General features: G+C 37.5%; 2 protein-coding genes across 4 annotated transcripts in view; one reads left to right on the top strand and one right to left on the bottom strand.

Moving 5' to 3' along the window:
* NAA16 (N-alpha-acetyltransferase 16, NatA auxiliary subunit) overlaps positions 1–25,919 on the bottom strand; it is a 65,431-nt gene that overhangs the window by 15,887 nt on the left and 23,625 nt on the right. For 2 of the 3 annotated variants that reach the window (XM_032402920.1, XM_032402921.1), the window contains 4 exons: positions 23,805–23,911; positions 6,734–6,806; positions 4,216–4,385; positions 3,708–3,860 (listed from right to left, as the gene is read on the bottom strand). In XM_032402920.1, coding sequence (XP_032258811.1) covers positions 3,708–3,860; positions 4,216–4,385; positions 6,734–6,806; positions 23,805–23,911 — 503 coding nt within the window. The remainder of the gene's footprint in view (positions 1–3,707; positions 3,861–4,215; positions 4,386–6,733; positions 6,807–23,804; positions 23,912–25,919) is intronic. The other variant, XR_004299218.1, reaches the window with a different exon arrangement.
* Positions 20,549–21,636, top strand: LOC116631612 (60S ribosomal protein L17-like). Its single transcript, XM_032402928.1, has 2 exons — positions 20,549–21,522; positions 21,571–21,636. The coding sequence occupies exons 1-2, from the start codon at positions 21,034–21,036 to the stop codon at positions 21,634–21,636; spliced, it is 555 nt and encodes a 184-aa protein (XP_032258819.1). The 5' UTR covers positions 20,549–21,033.

The raw sequence follows: 25,919 nt of genomic DNA, 5'->3' as shown, positions 1-25,919 counted from the left end.
CTACATTATTTTTCATTTGAAAATCTTTCCTAACTAGAACTGTCCAGCTTGCATCAGCAACTCTGTACAAAAACTCTAAAAAACCTGTGGAAAATCTGCAAGAAGGAAATGTGCCACTTCACTGACTTATTACCATCAGAGAGAATCACTTATAATCAGACGTGAAGTGACTGTTGAAGGTTAGCAGTCTTCCTCCTCTGGCTCAGAGGGCTATCCACCACCATTACGGACACGCCTGGCCAAGGAACGAGGCTGGCCCAACAGAAGCAGCTCTCCATCCAGCAGGACAACTTGTCAAGAGTAGATGACCAGACGCAATTCTGACAAGCCAGCTGGACCACAGATTTCAGAGACTCCTCTCCTCAAACAGCCAACCCTTCCCCTTCTTCCTCATTCTGTGGTGCCTTTTCAGACACATCCTGGCTGAGTGTGGCTTGGGGTGCACATGTGCATGTTGGTTTTTAAAATCACTGGACTTATTCAACTTAAGTTCTGTAGACTCGTTTTACTTGCACTTTCCTTCTCATCTCCGCTCTGGCCTTCCAGGTGGTTCTCTTCTGCATAAACACTGCTGCTTTTACATCTATTCTTGTACCGTCTTCCCATCTCCAAAACTGTGCTGCAGTGCGAAGGGCATGGAAGCATGTTAGCCCCAGCACTATGTACTATGTGACCCCTTCAGAGCCTCGATCACCTTGCTGCAAAATGCCAACACATGGTTCAGTGCTACGTGAACATAAACACTATCATGATTTTCCTCATTTTATTTTTCTTTCTCCTAACCTGATACCCATCATTCTTGCTAATGCTTTTCCCCCACAATACATCTACCATTTTGCATCTGTTGATCCTGCGGCATGTGAATTTCAGAAACATTAGTCAGTGCAGTTTCTGCTCCTATTACAATTCTAAAACATGGGTTTTAGTGTCAGAGACCCCTAAGCTAGAATCCTGGCTCCAAAATGAATGACTAGCTGGCTGATCTCCAGCTGGCACAGTACCTGATCACTCTAAATATTTTCTTAACTATAACATGGGACTAGGGCACCTGGGTGGCTCAGTCATTGAGCGTCTGCCTTCAGCTCGGGTCATGGTCCCAGGGTCCTGGGATCGAGCCCCGCATCGGGCTCCCTGCTCAGCAGGAAGCCTGCTTCTCCCTCTCCCACCCCCCCCTGCTTGTGTTCCCCCTCTCGTTGTGTCTCTCTCTGTCAAATAAATAACATCTTTAAAAAAAAAACACACAAACTGTAACATGGGACTAATGATATCAGAGGACTGGTAGGATTAAGTGAGATTATGGATATAAAGTACTTAGCTCAGTGCTTAGTAACTGTTAAAGCTACTTTCTATTTCCCCTTACAAATGGTATACAAATTATTTGCATTACTCTAAATATGAGAAAGTAGAATTCAGGCAGGTTCAGAAGAAAAAGCCATTTTTATGATGAGCAAGAGTCAACAAATGGTCTATAGGTAGTAGCCTTTAATGAAAACTTAAATGAGTGAAATATATATATATACACACACATATATACACATATATCTGTGTGTACACAGATATATACACATACACACACAAATATATCACACATTTAAATGTTCATAAAAGGCTACTACCTATATACCATTTGTTGTCTCTCTCTAATAAATACACACATAGCATGTATTTCATATATATAACATATATGTATATATGTGAGATATCTGTATGTATGACAGATTATTTATCAATACCTACTAACACCAGACTTAAATTTATGCCACTTTGATAGTACAAAATGAGATCTTACTGTTTCCCTGATTACTAATGAAAGCAACTTTTTTGGCCATTCATTCCATTTTCCACTTCTGTGAACCAACTATTCACATGCTTTGCCCATGTTTCTCTTGTCTTTCTCTTATTGAGGTTTAGTGTATTTTTGTTTCTATGACATTCTTCTAAGTAGTTAAATTTTCACAATAAAAGCTCAAGCTATTCTGTGACTTCTAAATTACAAGAGGTTTTTATAAACACCCTGACACAACCAGAACCTAGTTAACATTTAAGGAAGGTGGTACACTGGGACTATATTAGGAATACCTTAGTATCACAGGGCACAGTACCAACTTACTTTCATCTAAAATCACTTACTCACAAACACCAGCACTAAAGCCCTCCACTGTGTATGTAATGTGCACTTGTAGGTAAAAATTATTTATTCCCAAGTATCTTCATTAAAAGTAGGAAATTACACTTGGAAACATGGTTTCCTCATTATGCCTCAAAGTCACATTCAATGTGTATTAAATAACTATTTCAGTGAATTCTTTGTGGAGTCTTTATAAATTCTTATTCCATCATATGGACTGGAAATACCTTCTCCAATTCTATGGCCTACCTTCTTATTTTGCTTATGGTTATTTTTGTTATAGGTGAACTTTAATTTTAATATGGTCAAATATATTAATTTTACTCTTACACTTAAGGTTTTCAGTGCCTTAAGAAATGTTTCCTACCTCAAACTCTAAAGATGAATTACAATACTTTCTTTAATCAAGATGCAACTGATTTATGTGCACTAGAAGAATGTCATTTTATTTTTGTCAATACAAATAACTCATTGTGTCAGCAATGTCTTTCCAGCTCTGATTCTGAAAGCACCTCTGGCTATATACCAAGTTTCCAAATATGCATGAATCTGTTTCTGACCTTACCTGTTCCATTAGTCTACATATATATATTTTTTTTTTTTAAAGACTTATTTATTTATTTATTTATTTGACAGAGACAGACACAGTGAGAGAGGGAACACAAGCAGGGGGAGTGGGAGAGGGAGAAGCAGGCTTCCCGCCGAGCAGGGAGCCCGATGCGGGACTCGATCCCAAGGCCCCAGGATCATGACCTGAGCCAAAGGCAGATGCTTAATGACTGAGCCACCCAAGTGCCCCTAGTCTACATATATTTTTAACCATAAACTTATTATTTTCATAACAAGATAGAAAGTCCACGTGGTAAAAGATATGTAAGAATGGTGAAGGAGGGAAAGGAAAGGAATAGATGTTTAGCCCAACAATTTTGGAGAATTTAAATTCTAAAATGCCAGAGACTATAGTCCACAAATGTTAGTCCTTTTTTTTTAAAAAAAGATTTATTTATTTGAGAGGGAGAGAGCATGCGCACGCGAGTAGGGGGAGGGGCAGAGAGAGAGAGAATCTCAAGCAGACTCTGCAGAGAGTGGAGTCTGACGTGGGGCTTGATCTCACGACCCTGAGATCATGACCTGAGCCGAAACCAACAGTTGAACCCTTAACCGACTGAGCCACCCAGGGCGCCCCCACAAATGTTAGTTCTACATAGAAAGAATTCTATGAGCAGTTCTGAAACAACTGTAAAAGAGAAATTAAAAAGCTGCCACAAGTTACTAATGAGACAAAAAAGTTGTAAACTGAATATTACACATAAGCACCGAAGTCTGGCATATTGCTTGTTTGTGTATAAAGGTATTCTGTTCCTAGTACTGTCTTCCAACCATCTGCCACCAGAAGCACACACACACTCAACCACAGGAAGAAACCATACTCAGGACTCGACCTAGATGGGATTCATACAAATAGTAACAAAAAATGAACTCTTTTGAATTTTAGTGGCAAACTTCACAAATCATCATAGAGCTGAAATTTAATTTTACTAACTCAGAAAAGTACATGCTCACGAATGGTATTTCCTACCCTTGTGAACTTGGAGCACATTTCCTCTGCTTCTTTTATCATATTTGCTCGAAGCATATACTTTGCACATTTCGAATTGATGAATCTATCAGCTGTGTCCAAAGACTGTGCTTCATCCATCCACTTTGCAGCTTCTTTGAGATTACCTATATGCTTTAAGAAATGAAAGTATTAAAGAAACCACAGTATTTATGACTAAGAGATTATGGGTAAATATGAATAGAAAAAGTTGATAAAGACAAACTAGAAATTTGGTACCATTTCTATCAAATATATCTAGAAATCTTCAGATAAATTACAATTCACATTTACTAAGAGATGTATCAAGGGATTACCACTGATTAATACACTGATTATACCACTATGTAACATAAAACTCCCTAGGATTATTAGTGTTAGAAATAGATTATCAGGGTACCCTAGAAGTTATTTTAAATATAGAAAAAACTCCAGGGATTCTTAAAGTGTCAAATTCATCAACTATTGAAAAACACGACTAAGATTTTACCTTGTAAATTTTTGCTTTCATATAGAATAATTCTATTAGAGTTGGAGTACTAGCAATTGCAGCATTAATATAATCCAAAGCCAAAGAATACTGCCCAAGTTTATCAAAGTGCTGTGCCAGGAAATACTGAACCCAGAGCAGTGTTGTCGGGGGTTCCTTCTCCCCATTCTCTGCAATCAAACAAATATAACATTACTATAGAGAAGAAGGCAAAGTAAAGCAAATCACATACTTTCTCCCTCAACGCATGATGAAATTAATAATTATTATAAGAATAAGCAGTAAAAACACAGAAAAACGATCAATTTCAAAAGAGAAAGGTACGACTTCATGCCATAAAGTTCAAATAGCAGAAGCCAGGCAGAGAAACAAGATGCTGGTTTCACAGGCTTCTAACCCCTACGTCACTCCGAAGAAACCGTCCTGGAGGAAAGAGGTCAATCGGTCTAACTCTATGAATTCCCTGGAGAATATAAGGCAGCAGGCCCAGGAAAAGTCAGGGGAAAGAGCTGGGTGAAGAGAAGTCCCTAACAACCACTGCGAGACACCCACACAGGCCAGGGCTTTGCATTTCCTAGGTCTCAACGCTACATCAGGGGAAGCCAAAGTTGAAGGGTATGAAGAGACCTTCCTGACAAGATGGAGTGAACCCTACTATGGGATGAAAGCAGTCACCCACAGCCAGCTGAGCTCTATCCTGGTCCCCACTCTGAACCTTGAGCTACAGGAGAGTAGATCAAGAAATACCAAGCTCTCAAAATGGATTTCAGCAGGGAAGACATACAGGTCTGAAATTAGGTAGAAAGAGGAGAAAGGAGAATTTACCCACACCACAGGAAAAAAACAGGTTTCCTAGACTAGCTAATCAAATGAAAGAACAATGTAAACACAGAAATTAGCATAAATTAAAACAAATAATAAATGAGGGAAAGAGACAAGCATTTATCTTGTTCCTTTTTTTTTTTAAAGATTTTATTTAGTTATTTGACAGAGACACAGCAAGAGAAGGAACACAAGCAGGGGAAGTGGGAGAGGGAGAAACAGGCTTCCCGCTGAGCAGGGAGCCCGATGCGGGGCTCGATCCCAGGACCCCGGGATCATGACCTGAGCCAAAGGCAGACACTTAACGACTAAGCCACCCAGGCACCCCTATCCTGTTCCTTTTATATAAACCATATTGCAGGGGAACCGAATATTTGATGAGGGCAAGTTCTTTATAAGAAGAATTCTAGTTATTAAATGCAGGGGAAAAAATGACTCGAATGAAATAAGGGATTGAGGCAACGGTCCTCAGGGACTGCCAAAATCATCAGGTAAGAGGAACTTTTTAACCAGCAGATCAGGCTGACCACGTCTGAACCCGGATCAATCATAACATCACAAAGAGAAACAACCAGAATGTCTTCTGGCTCCAGATGTGAGACAACAGGAAGTACAAAGCATCACGTAAGTATTCACAAAAAACCTGGATCTAATCAAGCCTGTAAATCTAAGTTTACAGGAAATATGGAGAGCAAAATATATTAAATGATACCAGGAGAAAGCAATCAGCCAAATCCATAATATGGAACGTTCCATAAGACAAATGACCTTTCAACAAATAGCATTTTGTTGTTTTTTTTTAATGGGACGGGAGGTTACTGCTCAAGATTAAAAGACTGTCAGAGACATAACCAAACGTAAAGTCTAGACCTTTGTTGGAACCAAATGAGCCAATTATACAGAGATATTTTTTGAGGTAACTGGGGAAACTTGCATGTGGATTGGGTGTTAGATATCATGATATGAGTGTTAATTTGTGTGAGATAGCACCATGGTTGTATCTTCTGTGTAAGTGTTTTAAACAGTTAGAGATGCACGCTGAAGACTGACAGGTAAAACAGGATGTCTGCTTTAAAAATACCCAAGAAAGTAGACAGAAGATAACTTCAGATAGGACTGGCAAAATGTTGGCCACAGAGGCTGGGTGATGGGGACACAAGGGTTCATTCTCCTATTTACTTCTGTGTCTGCTATTATGAAGTTTGTTTCAAACTAACAAAAACAAAAGGGCAATAACATGTAAAAGACACATGAAGAACTCAGACTAAAGTTACCATCTGCAAGACTGAAAGCATCCTAGAATGTTTTCTAAACTAAGATGCCTTGATTTACATATTTCCCTATAAAGAGAAACAAAGGACCAAATCATACAGAATTTAAAGTAATAAAAGAATAGAAAGAACAGAGAAGTAGGAATTTGGGAAAAATAGGTTTCAATATAAACTAACTGTATGATCTTAGCAAGCCACTCAACCTCTCATGTCTGTTCACTCATGTTAAAACAGAGTTAACTCCCACCTCACAAGATGATGGAAAATTTAAATTAAGTTAAGATTGAAAGCGCTCTTCTCATTTCAGTCACTAATCCAAAAACTATTAAACAGGTATCATGTAGCACATACATAAAATATAAGCTAGTTTTAAAAACTGGATTGAAATGAGTAATCAAATTCCAATTCAATCAATTTAAACTTACCATAAGGGCTAAAAAAGTCACACGTTTTAAGAGAGGCTTCGTAATTCGTAACAAGCTCCTGGATTACAGAAATCTGTTAAAGAAACATAGTTTTAAAATTTTAAAATATTTTATTGAGGGTATTGGTATTTACTGTGGAGTACACTAGATTTGGAAACAATGCAGAGGTTATTTCAGGACTACAAATTAAACTACTAGGGTGTCTGTTCTCCCCCCACCCTCCCCCGGGGCCCCACTGTGTGAGGGGAAAGCAAAAAAACACAGAAAATATACTGTTTTATTAATAGTAAAACAGAATCTCATTAATTTCTCATCCCAATAAGGAGGTTTGAGTTTTTGAAGGACAAAAATTACTACAAAACCTTTTTTTTTGCCAATAGTTTATTTGCCTTTTGCTTCTCACTGTTACATTGGGAAATTGTAAACCATTATATATTCAGATTTTCTAAAGCTACTTACTCATAACAAAAAAGTCAAGAGAAATGATCCAAATGACATAGTGATTCCATGGAAAAGGTTAAGTAAACTCTAAACTGGATGTTTACACTCCCTTTACTTTTAGTGACCATTTTGATGAACAGATGTGCATTTCAACGCCCCCTCACGTCGGACGGAAACACGATGAGCCACACTGTTAACTCTGCTCTGCTCTGAAGATGGCAAACAAAACGTGACACGGATCCGAAGTGCAAGAAAAGAACAGCTTCTATCATACAACTGGTTTTAAATGCCTATTGATGTTAACTGCTCAGAATGAGCTGGAAAATAATAACTATCTCATTTGTGAACTTCCAAACAGTAAGGTTTAGGGCGCCTGGGTGGCTCAGGTGGTTAAGCATCTGCCCTCGGCCCAGGTTGTAATCTCGGAGTCCCGGGTTGAGTCCCGGGTCGAGTCCCGCATCGGGCTCTCGGCTGAGCAGGGAGCCTGCTGCTCCCTCTGACCCTCCCCTTCTTGTGCTCTGTCTCACTCATTCTTTCTCTCTCAAGTAAATAAAATCTTTAAAAAAAAAAAAAAGAGTAAAGGTTTTAAAAGTGAAGGAAATCCATTAAAACTTCTAATAGTATTTGACCAATGGAGTATTATTTTAATAGTGACAATTTTAAAGTTTTCTAGTTTTACAACTTGGGGTGCCACTAATACCACCAGACAAAAGGAACATACCAGACGGGATCGACAATAAGAAGCCAGTAACTGTTGTAAGTGCTTTACATGTATTAAAGTAATAATTTTAGTAACTAGTCAACCCGACAGGGCACTGTTTTAGGTACTTTACTTGTATTAACTCACCTCAGAAGAACCCTATGAGGTGTGCACTATTATTAACTTGATCTTACAGGTGAAAGGAAAATAAAAATAAGCTGAAAGTGTACCATGGTGGAGCCAGAATTTAACCCAAGCAACAAGGCTCCAGAAAGTGGCTTCTAACTACTTGGTGTATCAATGAGCGGATGAGACACGGAACATTTATAACTAATGGGCAATTCTCCTGGACTCACAGGGATACATTAAGACTAGAGACTAAGAGCAGGACAGGAAACTTTCCCTGATCAGTTTTAGTGCACAAAACACCAAGTGTGCCCATTAAATCAGCCAGAGCATGGAAAATGTAAAATGATCTCTGTCTGCAAATTATAGGACCTTACTTGTAGAACCCCTAACAATTCTGGGGTACCAGGGTGGCTCAGTTAAGTGTCTGACTCTTGGTTTCAGCTCAGGTCATGATCTCAGGGTCCTGGGATCGAGCACTGAGTCAGGCTCCGTGCTGAGTGTGGAACCTGCTTAAGAGTCTCTGTCTGCCCCTCCCCTACCTCAAAAAAAAAAAACCCCTAACAATTCCAAAAACAACAAAAAACTGTTAAAACTAACAAATGAATTCACCAAAGTAACAGGATACAAAGTCAACACACAAAAACCAGTTGTATTTCTATACAGGAACAATGTATTTCTATATATTTTGTGTGTGACAACACACAAAAACCAGTTGTATTTCTATACAGGAACAATGTATTTCTATACATTCACAATAGCATCAAAAAGAATAAAATACTTAGGAATCAACTTAACCAAGGAAGTGAATGACTTGTATAATGAAAACTACAAAATATGGCTGGAAGACACAAGTAAACGGAAACACATCCCATGTTCATGGATTGGAACATTTAATATTATTAAAATGTCAATTCTTGTCAACTATACTTCAATAAAAAAATTTTTTAATGTCAATACTACCCAAAGAGATGTACAGCTTCAATGTGATCACTATCAAAATCCCAATAATGTTTTTTTGTGTGTGTTTTTGTTTCTGGGTTTTTTTTTGCAGAAATAGAAAAGCCCATCCTAAAATTCACATGGACTCTCAAGGAACCCAAAATAGCGAGAACAATTTGTTAAAGAACAAAACTAGAGGACTCACACTCCAAATTTCAAAACTTACTACAGTAAGTTATAGTATAGTAATCAAAACAGTGTGATAATGGCATAAAGACTGACATAGGGACTACTGGAATATAACAAACAGCCCAGACTGACATAGGGACTACTGGAATGTAACAAACAGCCCAGAAATAAACCCTCACATATGTGGTCAAAGGATTTTTGACACAGGTGCCAAGACCACTCAATGGGGACAGACAGTCTTTTCCCAAATGGTGCTGGGAAAACTGGATATCCATATGCAATAGAATGAAGCTGGACCCTTATCTAATACCACACATAAAAATTAACTCAAAATGAATAAAGAACCTAAATGAAGGACCTAAAAAAATAAAACTCTTAGAGAAAACATAGGACAGAAGCTTGATGACACTGGATACAATGATTTCTCGGAGACGACACCAAAGGCATGTTACCAAAGAAAAAAAAGACAAATTGGACTTCATGAAAATTTAAAATTTTGTGCATCAAAAGGCACTACACAGAGGGGTGCCTGGGTGGCTCAGTGGTTAAGCGTCTGCCTTCGGCTCAGTCGTGATCCCAGGGTCCTGGGATGGAGCTCCACGTCAGGCTCCCTGCTCAGCAGGAAGCCTGTGTCTCCCTCTCCCACTCCCCCTGCTTGTGTTCCCTCTCTTGCTGTCTCTCTCTCTGTCAAATAAATAAATAAAATCTTTAAAAAAAAAAAAAGGCACTACACAGAGTAAAAAAGAAAGAAACCCAAAGAACGGGAGAAGATATGTGCAAATTGGATAAGGGACTAATAGCTAGAATATATAGAAAACTCCTAAAACTCAATAACAAAAACACAACACACTTCAAAAATGGGTCAAGTACTTGAATAGACATTTTTCCAAAGAAGATATAAGAATGGACAATCAGCATGTGAAAAGATGCACACCACCACTAATCATCATGAAAATGCAAACCAAAACTAAAAGGAGATAGCACCTCACACCCAGGAAAATGGCTACTATCAAAAAAACAGAAAACAACTTTGATGGGAACACAAAGGGTATAGTCACTCTGGAAAACAGTATGGTCAGTTCCTCAAAAAACTATAAATAGAATCACCAAATGGTCCAGCAATTCCACTTCTGGGCATATACCCAAAAGAAGTGGAAGCAGGGTGCTGAAGAGATATTTGTACACTCGTGTTCACAGCAACATTAGAACAGCCAAAATGTGAAAGCGACCTAAATGTCCACTGGTGGATGAAGGGATAAACAGTACGTGGTGTATACACACAAGGCAGTATTAGCCTTAAAAGGGAAGGCAATTCTGCAATATGCTACGACACGGGTGAACCTGGAACACATCATGCTACGTGAAATAAGCCAGTCACAAAAAGACAAAATGCTATGATTCCACTTATATGAGGTACTTGGAGTACTCAAAATCATAGCGACAGAAGTATGACGGTTTCCAGGGGCCCAGAGAAGGGGAAAGTGGGAAGTGACTGTTTAATGAGTATAGACTTTTAGTTCTAGAAGATGGAAAGAGTTCCGGGGATGGATGGTGGTGATGACTGCATAATAATGTGAACATATTAAATACCAATGAACTGTGCATTTAAAATCATAAGACAGTAAACTTTATGTTAACTGCATTTTACCACAATAAAAAAACCAACCAACCAACCTGTGCTTCTTAAAGTGTGCTCCTCAGACTACTAACATCATTAATGTTAGCATTAGCATCACCTGGTAATTTGTCAGATACAAATTTTGGTACCAAACCCCAGATTTACAGAATCAAACTCTGGGCCCAGCAATCTGTTTTTTTTTTTTTTTTATTTTTTTATTTTACAGAGAGAGAGATAGCGAGAGCAGGAACACAAGCAGGGGGAGTGGGAGAGGGAGAAGCAGGCTTCCTGCTGAGCAGGGAGCCCGATGCGGGACTCGATCCCAGGACCCCGGGATCATGACCTGAGCCGAAGGCAGACGCTTAACGACTGAGCCACCCAGGCGCCCCGCAGCAATCTGTTTTTAGCAAGCTTTCCTGTTAATTCAGATACACACTAGAGATTGCAAACTGATATAAATGTTACCCAAAAAAACCCACCAACTTTTGATATAAGAAAAAATTAAAGGTAACAGACATTTTTAGCCCACCATGACCAATCCCATTCCATTAATCTCACTTAGAATATCTGTAACTTTGGGGCGCCTGGGTGGCTCAGTCGTTAAGCGCCTGCCTTCGGCTCAGGTCATGGTCCCAGGGTCCTGGGATCGAGCCCCTTTTCGGGCTCTCTGCTCCGCGCGAAGCATGCTTCTCCCGCTCCCACTCCCCCCGCTTGTGTTCCTGCTCTCGCTATCTCTCTCTCTCTCTCAAATAAATAAATAAAATCTTAAAAAAAAAAAAAAAAAAGGATATCTGTAACTTTGAAACTTTCCAGGCTTAGAATTCAGTATTCAAGTTGTTTACTTTATGGAGGCAATTATTTTTTCACGAACTTACAATGCCATCTACTGGTAGTCACAAAAACTGCAGCTAGAGCAGGTTTTAGGTAAAGGTGTATCTGAATTTCTAGGGTAAAACATATGTGTTTTAATAATTTAAAAAGTACAATAAAACATACACTGAAGTTACACATAATTCTTCATAAAGGAATATGAAAACTACTGAATGAAACAGATCTCCAGCTTCATGACTTCACAATAAAATCTGATTAAAGAAAAAAAATCAAGATAATGGAAAGTCCACATGAAATCTCCTAAATAAAAAAAGTGTGGAGAACACCAGCAATCCTGATTCATTAGGCATACTTCTTTAATCTAAAAAATTTGTATTTTAATCACTAACTTAGTAATTAAGTGAACAATTAATTTTCCAAATTTGTCTATGAAATTAGTCTAAAGAATTTTATTCAGATATAAGGACCCATTTCAAGTTTACTTACGCTTTATATCTCAATGAGGAAGTAAACTCAACTCTTTTTTTATAAAACTTAATATGTAATGGATATTTTTCTTGAAAATAGTATTTTGCCACTGCCATTTAAAATCAAGAAATCCAATCCACTTGAGTTCATTATCTAAGATCACAATAAAAACTTAAAGCCTCAAAATGGACATCTTAAAATTATAAAGCCAAAATTTTTTATGAACTGAAAAATTTCCAAGTTCAATCACCTTCTTTTGATTTAAATATCTCATCAGGATTGAAGCAGCTTTATTTTTGCTAATAAAATCTAACCTGAGCAAATACTGTGACTACTATAATTTCCTAAAATATGGCCCTTAACCTGCTTTTCTTATGTGAGTTAAAAGAATTATTAACCTTAAAAACAAAGTTCTATAACGCCATATCCAATACACAATTTTGCACAATACAGATTTTTTACATACACATACAAATCACATGTCTAAAATAGTTACTGCAACACAAAAGCTACTGAAATTTTTTGGTTTTTATCCAAATTAAAAAACTAAGCACAATAGTTTATCAACAAGGACCAAAACTGCTAGATTAATTTCCAATAAACGTATGATTGGTAGTGACGATTTTGGTTTGGAAGGAGCTAGTCACAGAGATAAGTTGTCTAAGAACTACAACGTTAAAATTAAGTGATTTCCTGCAGAGATGAGGTGTTAGGATGGGGTAGTAAGAGAAGGACCAGTTCTTGAACATCTTCTTTAAATCAACAAGCACTTTACAAATTTTATCATTTAATTAAAATACATACCAAGCTTTAAGTATGTCTTTTCTCAACTTTAAGATCCAGAAACACACTCAGATGATTACCCAGGCAAAGAGTGATGGAATCAGGATTCCAAACCAGGCCTGATTCCAAAACAATGCTCTTTACCCCACACCAGTATTTCCCAAAGTGTGGTGCATATGGTAGAATACAAGATGATTATAATTAATTCAACAACTGTAATTTAAGTTTTATTTTTACTTTCTGTGTGTTATAAAAAATATATCAGCACAAACCCATGGTTTTATGAAAAACAAAAAAGCAATCAAATTTAGTGAAAAGTATGAAGTAAATAAATAATACTATCAGTGTTACCTCGATTTGGTAAAAATCATGAGGGAGATTAATAAATGCATGTCAGCAGACATTATACTATACTGTGATGTCTTCCTAGGTAGGAAAAGCACTTGCTTTTATTTTCCTCTCCCCAAATTTAAAACTCTTTTTAAACAAACAAAAAACTCATTCATGCACATAATTATAATTATCATTTACTATTGATCAGAATGTCTCAAAAGTACTGGCTGGGGAGTTCTCAGATACTGTTACCACTGCAAATAATGCTTTTGGAATCTTTAAAGATTGGGATTGTTGGGATGCCTGGGTGGCTCAGTCGGTTAAGCATCTGCCTTCAGCTCAGGTCGTGATTCCAGAGTCCTGGGATCGAGTCCCACATCGGGCTCCTTGCTCCGTGGGGAGCCTGCTTCTCCCTCTGCCTGCCGCTCCCCCTGCTTGTGCGTGCACTCTTCTCTGACAAATAAATAAATAAAATCTTAAAAAAAAAAAAATAGGGATTGTTGACTCCTTTTTTTTGCCTTTTAGTAAGAAATCTGTAATTCTCAGGGTCGCCTGGGTGGCTCAGTCGGTTAAGTGGCTGCCTTCGGCTCAGGTCATGATCCCAGGGTCCTGAGATCAAGTCCCGCATCGGGCTCCTTGCTCAGCAGGGAGTCTGCTTCTCCCTCTGCCTGCAGCTCCCCCTGCTTGTACTCTCGCTCACTCTCTCACCCACGCGCTCTAACAAATAAATAAAATCTTAAAAAAAAAAAGAAATCTGTAATTCTCACAAAGATACATATATTCTTAATGTAGCTCCTTCCATTACTTAGAGCATCTAAGAAAAAAATTCCTTCATATTGCCCTGATACAAATCAAACTTGCTTTCCTTGGTAATTACGCCCCATATCACCTTCTAAAAACCTTCCAGTTTTCCGAAAGTAAATATGAAATAAAGCATTTTAATTTAGAATTTTACTGGACCATAAATAACTGTAAAGCTATTATTATACTGATGACAGAATCCTATTATTTTTATAATGCTATTCAGCTTCTTTTTTTTCTAATTTACCTTCACAGCTGAATTAGAAGACATGTGTTAACTCAATTTTACACCTGCCTGAGTTACTTAAGAATAAAGAAAGAACCAAAGATACCTTACAGATAATGCATTCCAGGATTAAAATCCAGTCTACCCACCACCCCTACCAACAAATGACAGATATTCCCCAAGCCACAACAACCAAATGATTCATTACTTCTCATAAAAATCTTCCATTGAAGTTCATGATGATTCTCTTTTCACTCAACAAGAGGCCAAGTTTTCTCTTTGTGCCCACTGTCTCCAGTTTCTAAAGGACACACATAGCCCCATAAATTCTTTAAATGAGTAAGGATCTTGGAATATTTTCATAGTATGGGCAGATTTAAGACGGGAAAGAAGGGTCTTCTGGGAAACAGCCTACATTCCCTTCCTGTGTATGGATACCCATATATTTTTTGTTGAGACATCTGATGCTTCATCCACTCAGAGTCTCATCAAGTACTCAATTTCCATGTTGTTTTAAGTTACTCATATTCAGTGCATTTGTGCACTGATGTCCAGCTTCAGTGGTATCAAATGGACCTATAACAACCTACACAAATCTTTTTTTTTTTTTTTAAAGATTTTATTTATTTATTTGACAGAGAGAGACACGAGAGAGGGAACACAAGCAGGGGGAGTGGGAGAGGGAGAAGCAGGCTTCCCGCGGAGCAGGGAGCCCGATGCGGGGCTCGATCCCAGGACCCTGGGATCATGACCTGAGCCGAAGGCAGACGCTTAACGACTGAGCCACTCAGGCGCCCCAACCTACACAAATCTTAATGATGATTCACTGTCTTCACTCAAGAGTCTGACACAGTGAATGGCTAGAGAAAAAATTGAGAAAATACTTTCCATTATAGGTGAAAAAGGAAGTCCAAAATTAATCTGTACCTCCTCTTAAGTCATTCTGGTTCCTTCAGGACACTAAAAACACAAAGAATTATACAGACTATATAGTCTTGACAGTTGAGCTAAAATTAAATAATAACTGATTGTATTAATTAGCTTTGTGTGCAAATACAGATCTCTACTGTTAGAGAAAACCTATTTTTCTCAGTCATTACATCAGCAAAGTAAAAGACAAAAGTACAGAACATGTTAGGAAAAAGACACTGAAAAAAAAAAAAACTTAAAATAAGCAGAAGTAAGGATGCAAAAAAAGATGAGAGTCAAAATTAATGAAGCAAAAAAGGGGTCAACAAACTCAACTTGGCTCTCTGAAAAGATCAACAAAATTAGCAAACCTTTAGCAGACTGACCAAGAAAACAAAAAAAAGACTCAAATTATTAAAATTGAAAATGAAATAGGAGACATTACTATGATGATAAAAGAATATGAGGAACAACTGCATGCCAATACTGGGTAACTGAGAGGAAATGGACAAATTTCTAGAAACACAAATTTCAGAAGCCAAGTCAGGAGGAAATATAAAATACAAATTAACCAATAACAAGTAAAGAATTCTAATAGGTAATCAAAAACTACCCACAAAGAAAAGTCCAGGCCCAGATGGCTTCACTGGTAAATTCTGTCAAATACTTAATAACACCACCAATTTTTCACAAACTCTTCAAAAAGAAGAAGAGGAGGAGGAAACACTTCCCAACTCATTATAAGGCCTTTATTACCCTGAGATACCAAAACCAGACAAAAACCTCACAAGAAAACTACAGATCAGTACATCTATGGAATAGACCAAAAAAATCCTCAATAAAATACTAGCAAATTGAACCCAGCAATATATAAAAAGAATTATACACCATGACCAAGGGGGTTTTATCCCAGCAATGCAAGGTTGCTTTTACATCTGAAAATCAATTCATGTAATATATCATAGCTAGCAAGAGAATAACACACACACACAATCATCTTAATAGACAAAGAAAAAATATTTGACAAAATCCAACACACTTTCATGATAAAAACACTCAGTGAACTAGGAAGAGAAAGGAACTTCTTCAACATTATAAAGGGCATATATAAAGAATCCATGGTTACCAGAATATTTTATGGAGAAAGACTAGATGCTTTCTCCTAAGATCAGGAACAAAACAGAGATGTCCACTCTATAGACAACAGTGTACTGGAGGTTCTAGCGAGGGCAATTAGTCAAGAAAATGAAACTAAAAGAATACAAAATGGAAAGGAAGAAATAAAACTTCCTACTTGCAGATGACATGATCTTGCACATAAAAACCTAAGGAAAAGGAAGAGCAGGGGGCACCTGGGTGGCTCAGTCAGTAGAGCATCTGACTCTTGGTTTCAGTCAGGTCAGGATCTCATGGGTTGTGGAACTGGGCCCCATGCAGGGCTCCATGCTCAGCGTGGAATCTGCTTGAAGATTCTGTCCCTCTGCCCCTTCCCCATTTGCGCGTGCTCACTCTTGCCTCTAAAACAAACATATAAATCTTAAAAAAAAAAAAAAAAACCCTAAGAAATCCATTATACCCACTATCAACAATAAATAATAAACTAATAAGCAAGTTCAGCAAGGCTACAGAATACTAGATCAATATATAAAAATCAACTGTATTTTATATACTAGCAATAGCAATCTGAAATAAAATTAAGAAAATAATTCCACTAGAATAGCATTAGAAAGAATAAAATAGGAGTAAATTTTACAAAAGATGTACAAGACTTGTATACTGAAATCTACAAAATATTGTTGAAAGAAATTAAAGATGATAATGAATAAATGGAAAGACATCCAACGTTCATAGACTGAAAAACTTAATATTGTTAAAAGTGTTCTACAGATTCAAAGCAATTCCTATAAAATTCCAGCTGGTTTCTTATAGAAACTGAAAAGCTGATTCTAAAATTAAAATTAAAATAAAAGGAATCCTGAAGCATCAAAAGAATCTTGAAAAAGAACAAACTAGAAAGATTCATACTTCACCTCCTAATTTCAACTTATCCCAAAGTTACAGTAATCAAGATAGTGTGGTACTAATATAAGGACACACATATAGATTAGTGGAATAAGACTGAGAGTCCAGAGATGAACCCTCATTATGGTCCATTTATTTTCCAACAAAACTGCCAAGACCGGGTGCCTGGGTGGCTCAGTTGGTTAAGCGACTGCCTTCGGCTCAGGTCATGATCCTGGAGTCCCTGGATCGAGTCCCGCATCGGGCTCCCTGCTCGGCAGGGAGTCTGCTTCTCCCTCTGACCCTCCCCCCTCTCATGTGCGCTCTCTCTCTCTCTCTCATTCTCTCTGTCTCAAATAAATAAATACAATCTTTAAAAAAAAAAAAAACAAAACTGCCAAGACCTTTCAATGGAGAAAGAAGAATCTTTTCAATAAATGGTGCTGGGAAACTGGATAGTCACATGCAAAAGCATGACTCCTGACTCACACCATATACAAAAATGAACTCAAAATGGATCAGAGATCTCAATGAAAGAACTAAAAATATAAAACTCTTAGTAAATATGTGTAAATCTTCATGACCCTAGATTTGAAATGGTTTCTTAAATATGACACAAAAGCTTAAGCAACAAAAGGGAAAAAAGATAAACTGGACTTCATAAAAATTAAGTTTTGTCATCAAAGAATACTTTCAAGAAAGTGAAAAGAAAACCCACAGAATGGTAGAAAATATTTCCAAATCATTTATCTGATAAGGGACATATATCTAGAATATACAAAGCATTCTTACAACTTAATAATAAAAAGACAACTAACCCAACGGATCTGAATGGACATTTCTCCAAAGAAGATTTACAAATGGCCAATAAGCACATGAAAAGCTGTTCAACATCATTGGTCATCAGGGAAATGCTAACCAAAACCACGAGAGACAACTTTACACTCACTAGGATGGCTATAATCAAATGCCAAATAATAACAAGTGGATTATTGGTGAGGATAGGTAGAAATCAGAATCCTCATATACTGCTTGTGGGAATGTAAAATGGTACAGCCACTTTGGAAAACAATGTGGCAGTCTTTTTAAAGTGTAAACACAGAGTTACCATTTGAACTAGCAATTCCATTCCTGGGTATTAAGAGAAATGAAAATGTACATGTAGGGGTGCCTGGGTGGCCCAGTCAGTTAAGTATCTGCCTTCGGCTCAGGTCATGATCCCAGGGTCCTGGGATTGAGCCCTGCGTTGGGCTCCCCACTCAGCAGGGAGTCTGCTTGTCCCTCTCCCTCTGTCTGTCCCCCTGCTCATGTGTGCTCTCTCTCTCACATAAATAAATAAAATCTTAAGAAAATGTACACATAAAAACTTGCACACAAATATCCACAGCAGCATTAGTCGTAATAACTAAAAGGTAGAAACAACCAATGTGTCCATCGACTGCTAAAATGTGGTATAGCCATACAATGGAATATTATTTGGTGATAAAAAAGAATGAAGTAGTCATTCACGCTACCACATCGATGAAAATATCATGCTAAGTAAAAAACACTAGAGAATGAAAGGCCACATATTGTATTATTCCATTTGTATGAAAGCCCAGAAAGGACAAATCCACAGAAAATAAAGTAGACTAATGGTTGTTTAATGTTAGAGGGGATGGGATTTCTTTGTGGGGTGATGAAAATTTTCTAAAATTACACTGTGGTGAGCGCTACAAAACTCTGAATATATTTAAAAAATCACTGAATTGTACACTTCAAGTAGGTAGATATATATCTCAATAAAGCTATTAACAAGAACAAAAATACTGAGGGGAAGCTATTGGTATCTAGTTTGTAGAGGCCAAGGACAATGCTAAATATCCTATAATGCTAGAGACAGTCCCACATAACAAATTATCTAGCCCAACAGGTCAATATCTTGATTACTGTAGCTTTGGGATAAGTTGAAATTAGGAAGTGAAGTATGAATCTTTCTAGTTTGTTCTTTTTCAAGATTCTTTTGACACTTCAGGATTCCTTTTATTTTAATTTGAATTTTAGAATCAGCTTTTCAGTTTCTGTAAGAAACCAGCTGGTATTTTACTGGCATTGCTTTGAATCTGCAGATCACTTTAACAATATTTTTTCAATAATGGAATTCTTTGCTGTGGGGAGCTGTCCTTTGCATTGTAGAATGTTTAGCAGCATCCCTGGCCTCTACCCGTTTGGTATCAGTAGCATAGTTGGGCTGGTAATAATAAAAATATGGTAATAATAAAAATGCCTCCAGATGTTGCAAAATGGTCCCTTGAGGGACAAAATCCCCTCCTTCATTGCAACTTGAGAAATACTGCCCTAGAGGAAGAGGACCTTCCAAACTGTTTCTAGAACAACAGATGAACTTCCATAATAGAAACAAAGATCAGGGGCGCCTGGGTGGCTCAGATGGTTAAGCGTCTGCCTTCGGCTCAGGTCATGATCCCGGGGTCCTGGGATGGAGCCCCACATCAGGCTCCTGGCTCAGCAGGGAGCCTGCTTCTCCCTCTCCCTCTGCCTCTCTCCCTGCTCATGCTCCCTCTCTCTCTCTCTGTATCTCTGTGTCTCAAATGAATAAATAAAATCTTAAAAAAAAAAAAGGAAACAAAGATCAACAAACCCAGTTATATTACATTTTTAACCTCTTTATGTTAAAAAAAGACAACTATATCCATGGAAAAGCAAACAGAAGAAGGGAAAATATTTAAGAGTATCTAATGCTGGTCAGGATACAGTGAACGTTTCACACACATACACTGCTAGTGATAATACAAATTGGTGTCTACAACCTCATAGAAATCAAAGTACCAGTATTTACTGAGAACCACAAAACATACATACCTTTTACCCATTAATTTATTCTGAGAATTTGTGAGAAGGAAATAATCCTGAGTAAAGCTATGTGTTCAAAGATATTTATAATTTTTTTTAACAGTGAAAGCTTGGAAAACCAAAGTTCAACAATGGAGATATGACTCTGCAGTCATCAAAAAGGAAGATAATGAAGACTATACAGTAACACATAAGAAGACTACACAGTAACACATAAAATGCTTATGAACTTGCAAGGGGGGAAAAGGAAAAACAAAACTTTATGGTCAAAATTATTACAGCTACATATAGACACCACAAATAAATTCACAGGGGAAAAACCTTGATAGGAATTACATAAAAAATGCTCTCCATGCTTCTAAATTGCATATTCAAAATTTAAAATGCTGCAGACATTTTTAAAATACTTTTTTAGGGCGCCTGGTTGGCTCAGTTGGTTGGGCGGCTGCCTTCGGCTCAGGTCATGATCCTGGAGTGCCTGGATCGAGTCCAGCGTCGGGCTCCCTGCTCGGCGGGGAGTCTGCTTCTCCCTCTGACCCTCTCCCCTCTCATGTGCTCTCTCTCATTCTCTCTCTCTCAAATAAATAAATAAATAAAATCTTAAAAAAATAAAATAAAATAAAATAAAATACTTTTTTACAATTGTACTATATCCTGGGCTTACTTCAAAAGATTATTTTATTTTCATGCTACCTAACATGGATCAGACTTTAAGACTTGGAAGTTTATGAAACCACAATTGTTTATCAGCCTTAATCTCTTCTAAATAGTTCCTCCAGAGTTAAAATGCAGTGTTTAGCTAAAAGACTGACTACTGGTTAGAAGTCAATTTTAAAACACCCTTAGAAGAAGTGGCAAATATATGTGGCCAAAATTATTTGAAAAGCACTTCCCATGCTTGTACATTTTTTCTTACCATACTAAGTTCTGATAACCTGAACTCAATTTTCTGCAGTTTCAGTTCTCAAAAGCACTTGGTAAACATTCCTATTCCATGCTTAAAAATAACACTAAGGAGATGAATTCTCCCAGGAGCCACTGCTCTTTCTCTTTCCCTAAGCAACCTGAGGTGACCTCTGAAAATGGTTCGCTATTCGCTTGACCCAGAAAACCCTACGAAATCATGTACATCAAGAGGTTCAAATCTTCGTAGTCACTTTAAGAACACACGTGAAACTGCCCAGGCCATCAAGGGTATGCATATCCGAAAAGCCACCAAGTATGTGAAAGACGTCACTTTACAGAAGCAGTGTGTACCATTCCGTCGCTACAATGGTGGAGTTGGTAGGTGTGCCCAGGCCAAACAGTGGGGCTGGACACAGGGTCAGTGGCCCAAGAAGAGTGCTGAATTTTTACTGCACATGCTTAAAAATGCAGAGAGTAATGCTGAACTTAAGGGTTTAGATGTTGATTCTCTGGTCATTGAGCACATCCAGGTGAACAAAGCCCCCAAGATGCGGCATAGAACGTACAGGGCTCATGGTCGGATTAACCCATACATGAGCTCTCCCTGCCACACTGAGATGATCCTTACTGAAAAAGAGCAGATTGTTCCTAAACCAGAAGAGGAGGTTGCACTTACTGAAAAAGAGCAGATTGTTCCTAAACCAGAAGAGGAGGTTGCACAGAAGAAAAAGATATCCCAGAAGAAACTGAAGAAACAAAAACTTATGGCCTGGGAGTAAATTCTGCAGAATAAATGCAAATAAAAATAAAAAGAGAAAAAAAATAACACTAAAGAGATATCAAAGCTTCCTATATAAATTAATACATTCTCAGTGCCTTCTTATAAAATGCAATTTCCATGCTGTATAAAATACCAACAAATGTTTTACATCTCTAGGATGGTAATTTGGGGTCAATACCCAAGGGATTTTAAAAAAAGAAAAGTATGGGGCGGCTGGGTGGCTAGGTCAGTTAAGCGTCTGCCTTGGGGTCGTGATCCTGGGGTCCTGGGATAGAGCCCCACATCTGTCTCCCTGCTCAGCGAGGAGCCTGCTCCTCCCTCTCCCGTTGCTTGTGTGCTCTCTCTGTGTCAAATAAATAAATAAAATCTTTCACAAAAAAAAAAGTCTGTGCCCCTTGTGAAAACCGACAGCCTGTGAAGGCTCAGTGGCCTAAGAGGAACAAATCCGTTGAAGACCACTGTAGTCGGCCGCTGCTGCAAGATGTCGTTACAAAAGCAGTACAGGTGTCCCGGGCTTTTCAAAAGCTCACGCCTCACGTGACCCCACTTCACTTTTGCCAAAGACCGATATTGGTACTTCTGTTTTCACAAAAAAAGGCAAAAAGTGAAAACAGTGCTCAGCATCTGTTTTGCAGTGAGCCCTTACAGAGGCAGCGAGGGGGACACCGCAAGCTCAGTCCCCCAGGAAGGCCACTCGGCATCAAGGCACCATAGATGTGGACCGTATCTGTGAGCATCCGCGCTTTATCTCGATTTATTTTGTTTACCTGTTAGCAAGATGTGTCCTCAGACATCAGAAAAGCCAAAGAGAGGTATTTTTTGGGTCTTGGAATTTCAAAAATTTTTCAAATATAAATTAATGTTCAAGAAATTTTCCATATAAATTAATGCTAATTGCTCTTCAAACTTTACACCATTTCAGCTTAAGAGAAATTTCACAGGAACACTCTACTTTCAGGTGGCAGGAGAAACCTGTATTCGAACTCACACACAGAAGTTCTTTATTATTTCTGACGTCTCATCTCACCTTTCTTCTCTCACCCTTGCCCAAAAGAGTAAGGGAGGAATTTTGGCAAATGTTATTTTGAATAACCTACAGAAATTATTGGTGGGCACTGTTCCATGTTTTCACGTGAATCAAACAATATTTACCAAAAAGCGACAGCAGTACCACCACAGTCAAATAGAGCATGCTACAGACATTAAAGAACGATAAACTGTTTTAAAAGTGTAAATAACACCTTTTACTTACGGAGCACTACATATTACCAGTTGTCCCATTTTATTTATGAAAACTGCTTCCCCAGAAAAGAAAGTGTCATCAGTTATACCACCTATCGTTGACCTTGTTTTCAACATTCTCTATTCACAATTACTGCTAGTTTACAAATTATGGGTCAAAACTAAACTCATAAGTTATAGGTTTCACTACAAATATTTTAGCACTTGTAATAACACCTTTTCTTTATCCACTAGTAACTTTCAGACATTCTGACTACAGAAAAGAACACAAGACTTTACACCTTAAGACAGAAAAAGCAATTCCTGGAAACAGAAGTATAACTTGTATTTGTAATTTGTATTTGTTTTTAATTTTCCAATTACCTAATTTAAGACCAAGTGCCTATTTTCTAATTTTAAAGGTAGAAAAATATTATTCTCTTTATTCAAGAATTAGCCAAAACTATCCTTATTTATTAAAATGTTGCCTACTAGTTAAAACTAATAATACTCTGTAGACCAAATGGCATTTTACTGTTGCACTAGCTCAATTATCCATGCTCTAACATTAAAAGCATGCATAACAAACTTTAAAAATCCACAAACGATGAAATAATAATCATGAAATACTTAAATATAGACTTCTGGTATCAATATCAAGTTTAAAAATTCTACGAGAAAAGTATACCCATTAAAAACAACAACCTTTATAATCTTAGTGCTTTTATAAAGCCTTTATTCTGTAAATTTCACAGACTGACATTTCCTTTGATAGTATCTATCCTACATACATACAATTTCAGTTCATCTATTATTAAACTAAGGTGACTACATTACTAGAATAGAGAAAATTATTAAATCATAGCATATTATTTACATGGAAGTCTTTCTATAATTAAGTTAGTAAAAAGATTATAGCAAAACTGAATAAAGACCAAATTTTACCTTTTCTGTATTGTAATATAAAGATTTCAAAGTAGTAAACAAGGGTGGGCAGCCTTTACTGAAGTTAACCCTCAGGAACTTATCCATTAGTTCTCTAAATTTTTCACCTAGAAACAAAAGTGTACTTTGTTATACTTCAATTGATGCAAACAGTTCTCAAAATGATTTTACAAATAAAAACAAAGCTCCCTCAAAAACAATGATCTCCCATCCTATTTTTAAACCCAAAGTCTGTCAGCATTATTGCTTGTCTGTTACCACCAAAAAAGGTTAACACTAAACATCTTGGTTGGCAACTATACTTTTCCCTAGATCAGGTTTAAAATATCTTCGAAGAACACCGCAAAAGATAAGTAAACAAAATAAACTGTGCAGCTTTAAGTAGAGAGAAAAAAGTTACTTACTATCCATTCTGAATATAGTCCCCATAGCAAGTCTCTTTCCTAATCTGACTGACTAGCACAGACTCAGTCCTCATCTGCTGACACCTCATATAACACTCTGCAGACTATAAAAAGACCCTACTGTAACCAGCAGTATATTCAATTAGCAACCAAAATATCTTTTTAAACGCTAAAGGAGAATTTGAAAATGTTTTCCAAATCAACCAGTGCTTTACTTCAACACTCATTCCACAATCCTCTTTCAAGCACCCACCATGTGCCAGGCACTGTTCTAGGTATTAGGGATATAGCAGTGATTAAAACAATAAAAAAAAAAAAATCCTGCCCTCATGGAACTTAACATTCCAGTGAGTAAGAGGATAATAAGTAAAATAAACTTTTGTTAGACATTAGACTAAGCCCCAGAGCATTTTAACATTAGAATTAAATACCCTATTTGCAACATCAAGTAAATAATCCTATTATTGTTAAACCATTACAAAAAAACTTGGCATCACTTTCTGGAAGAAGAAAAAATTGGAAAAATTTTAATTTTAAATACAACACAAAATCTTTAACTCAGTTAAAGCTTTAACTTTTCTGACAGAAAGAGTTAATATATAGGGACATGGAGGGACGCCTGCGTGGCTCAGTCGGTTAAGCGGCTGCCTTCGGCCCGGGTCATGATCCCAGGGTCCTGGGATCGAGTCCACATCGGGCTCCTTGCTAAGCAGGGAGCCTGCTTCTCTCTCTCTCTCCCTCTGCTTGTGCTCTCTCTGTCAAATAAATAAAATCTTTAAAAAAATATATATATATAGGGACATGGATTTGCTCACTCATTTAAAAAAAAAAAGATACATATGTCATAAATGGCTTAACCTAAAGTAAAACTACTGAAACTACCTCGTCAGGTTTCATTATGAATCACAACACTTGACCAAAAAAATACCAACACCCCAAAGTGTTTATTTTTATTTGTTGCGACTGATTATACTGAGCAAAACGTGTACTCAATATAATTAGATGTCATAAAACTTTGAAAGAGATATTTAAATTTTATTGAGGGAAAGGAAAGTTTATCAAATATAAAAACAGGTTTGACATTTGTTAACTCAAGTTACTATAAAGACTGTTTTCAGGGGCGCCTGGGTGGCTCAGTCGTTAAGCATCTGCCTTCGGTTCAGGTCAGGACCCCAGGGTCCCGGGATCGAGTCCCGCATCGAGCTCCCTGCTCCGCGGGGAGTCTGCTTCTCCCTCTCCCACTCCACCTGCTTGTGTTCCCTCTCTCGCTGTGTCTCTCTCTGTCAAATAAATAAATAAATTCTTTAAAAAAAAAAAAGACTGTTTTCAGATAATCTCTAATCTTTTATTAGATCATACACAAAGTGTAAGTGTTTTGAAAATCAGATTACCATGACAACACAAAATTTCACTCTGGGTTAAATATACATCACTACTTCTTTAAAACTCAAAAGTAGTTTCAGAGATCAAGCCTTTTCAGCACTTTCTCTGAAATAAGGCAAAAGTTAACAATATTGTGGTGGACAGTAAGATGCAGGTACTTAGAGAAATGTGCATTCTTCCACCTCCTATGTGTGTGACCTTGGGCAAGTAACCTGTCCACTAAAATCCTCACTTTCCCCACTGCATGTGACAACAACAACGGCAGCAGCCTCAAGAGTACTCCTGCATGGCTCAAACCAGGTAAGTACACAGCAGTAAACAGAGCGTC

The sequence above is a fragment of the Phoca vitulina genome, unplaced genomic scaffold (genome assembly GCF_004348235.1).
Source record: "Phoca vitulina isolate PV1807 unplaced genomic scaffold, GSC_HSeal_1.0 scaffold5, whole genome shotgun sequence".
In the NCBI taxonomy this organism is placed as follows: Eukaryota; Metazoa; Chordata; class Mammalia; order Carnivora; family Phocidae; genus Phoca; species Phoca vitulina.
This window is presented reverse-complemented; position numbering and strand designations above follow the sequence as displayed.

Bases quoted from the DNA above. Each gene is read 5' to 3' on its own strand.
- LOC116631612 (XM_032402928.1), top strand. From the start codon at position 21,034: ATGGTTCGCTATTCGCTTGACCCAGAAAACCCTACGAAATCATGTACA. The intron at 21,523-21,570 runs GTTGCACTTACT...CCAGAAGAGGAG, and splicing joins TTCCTAAACCAGAAGAGGAG to GTTGCACAGAAGAAAAAGAT.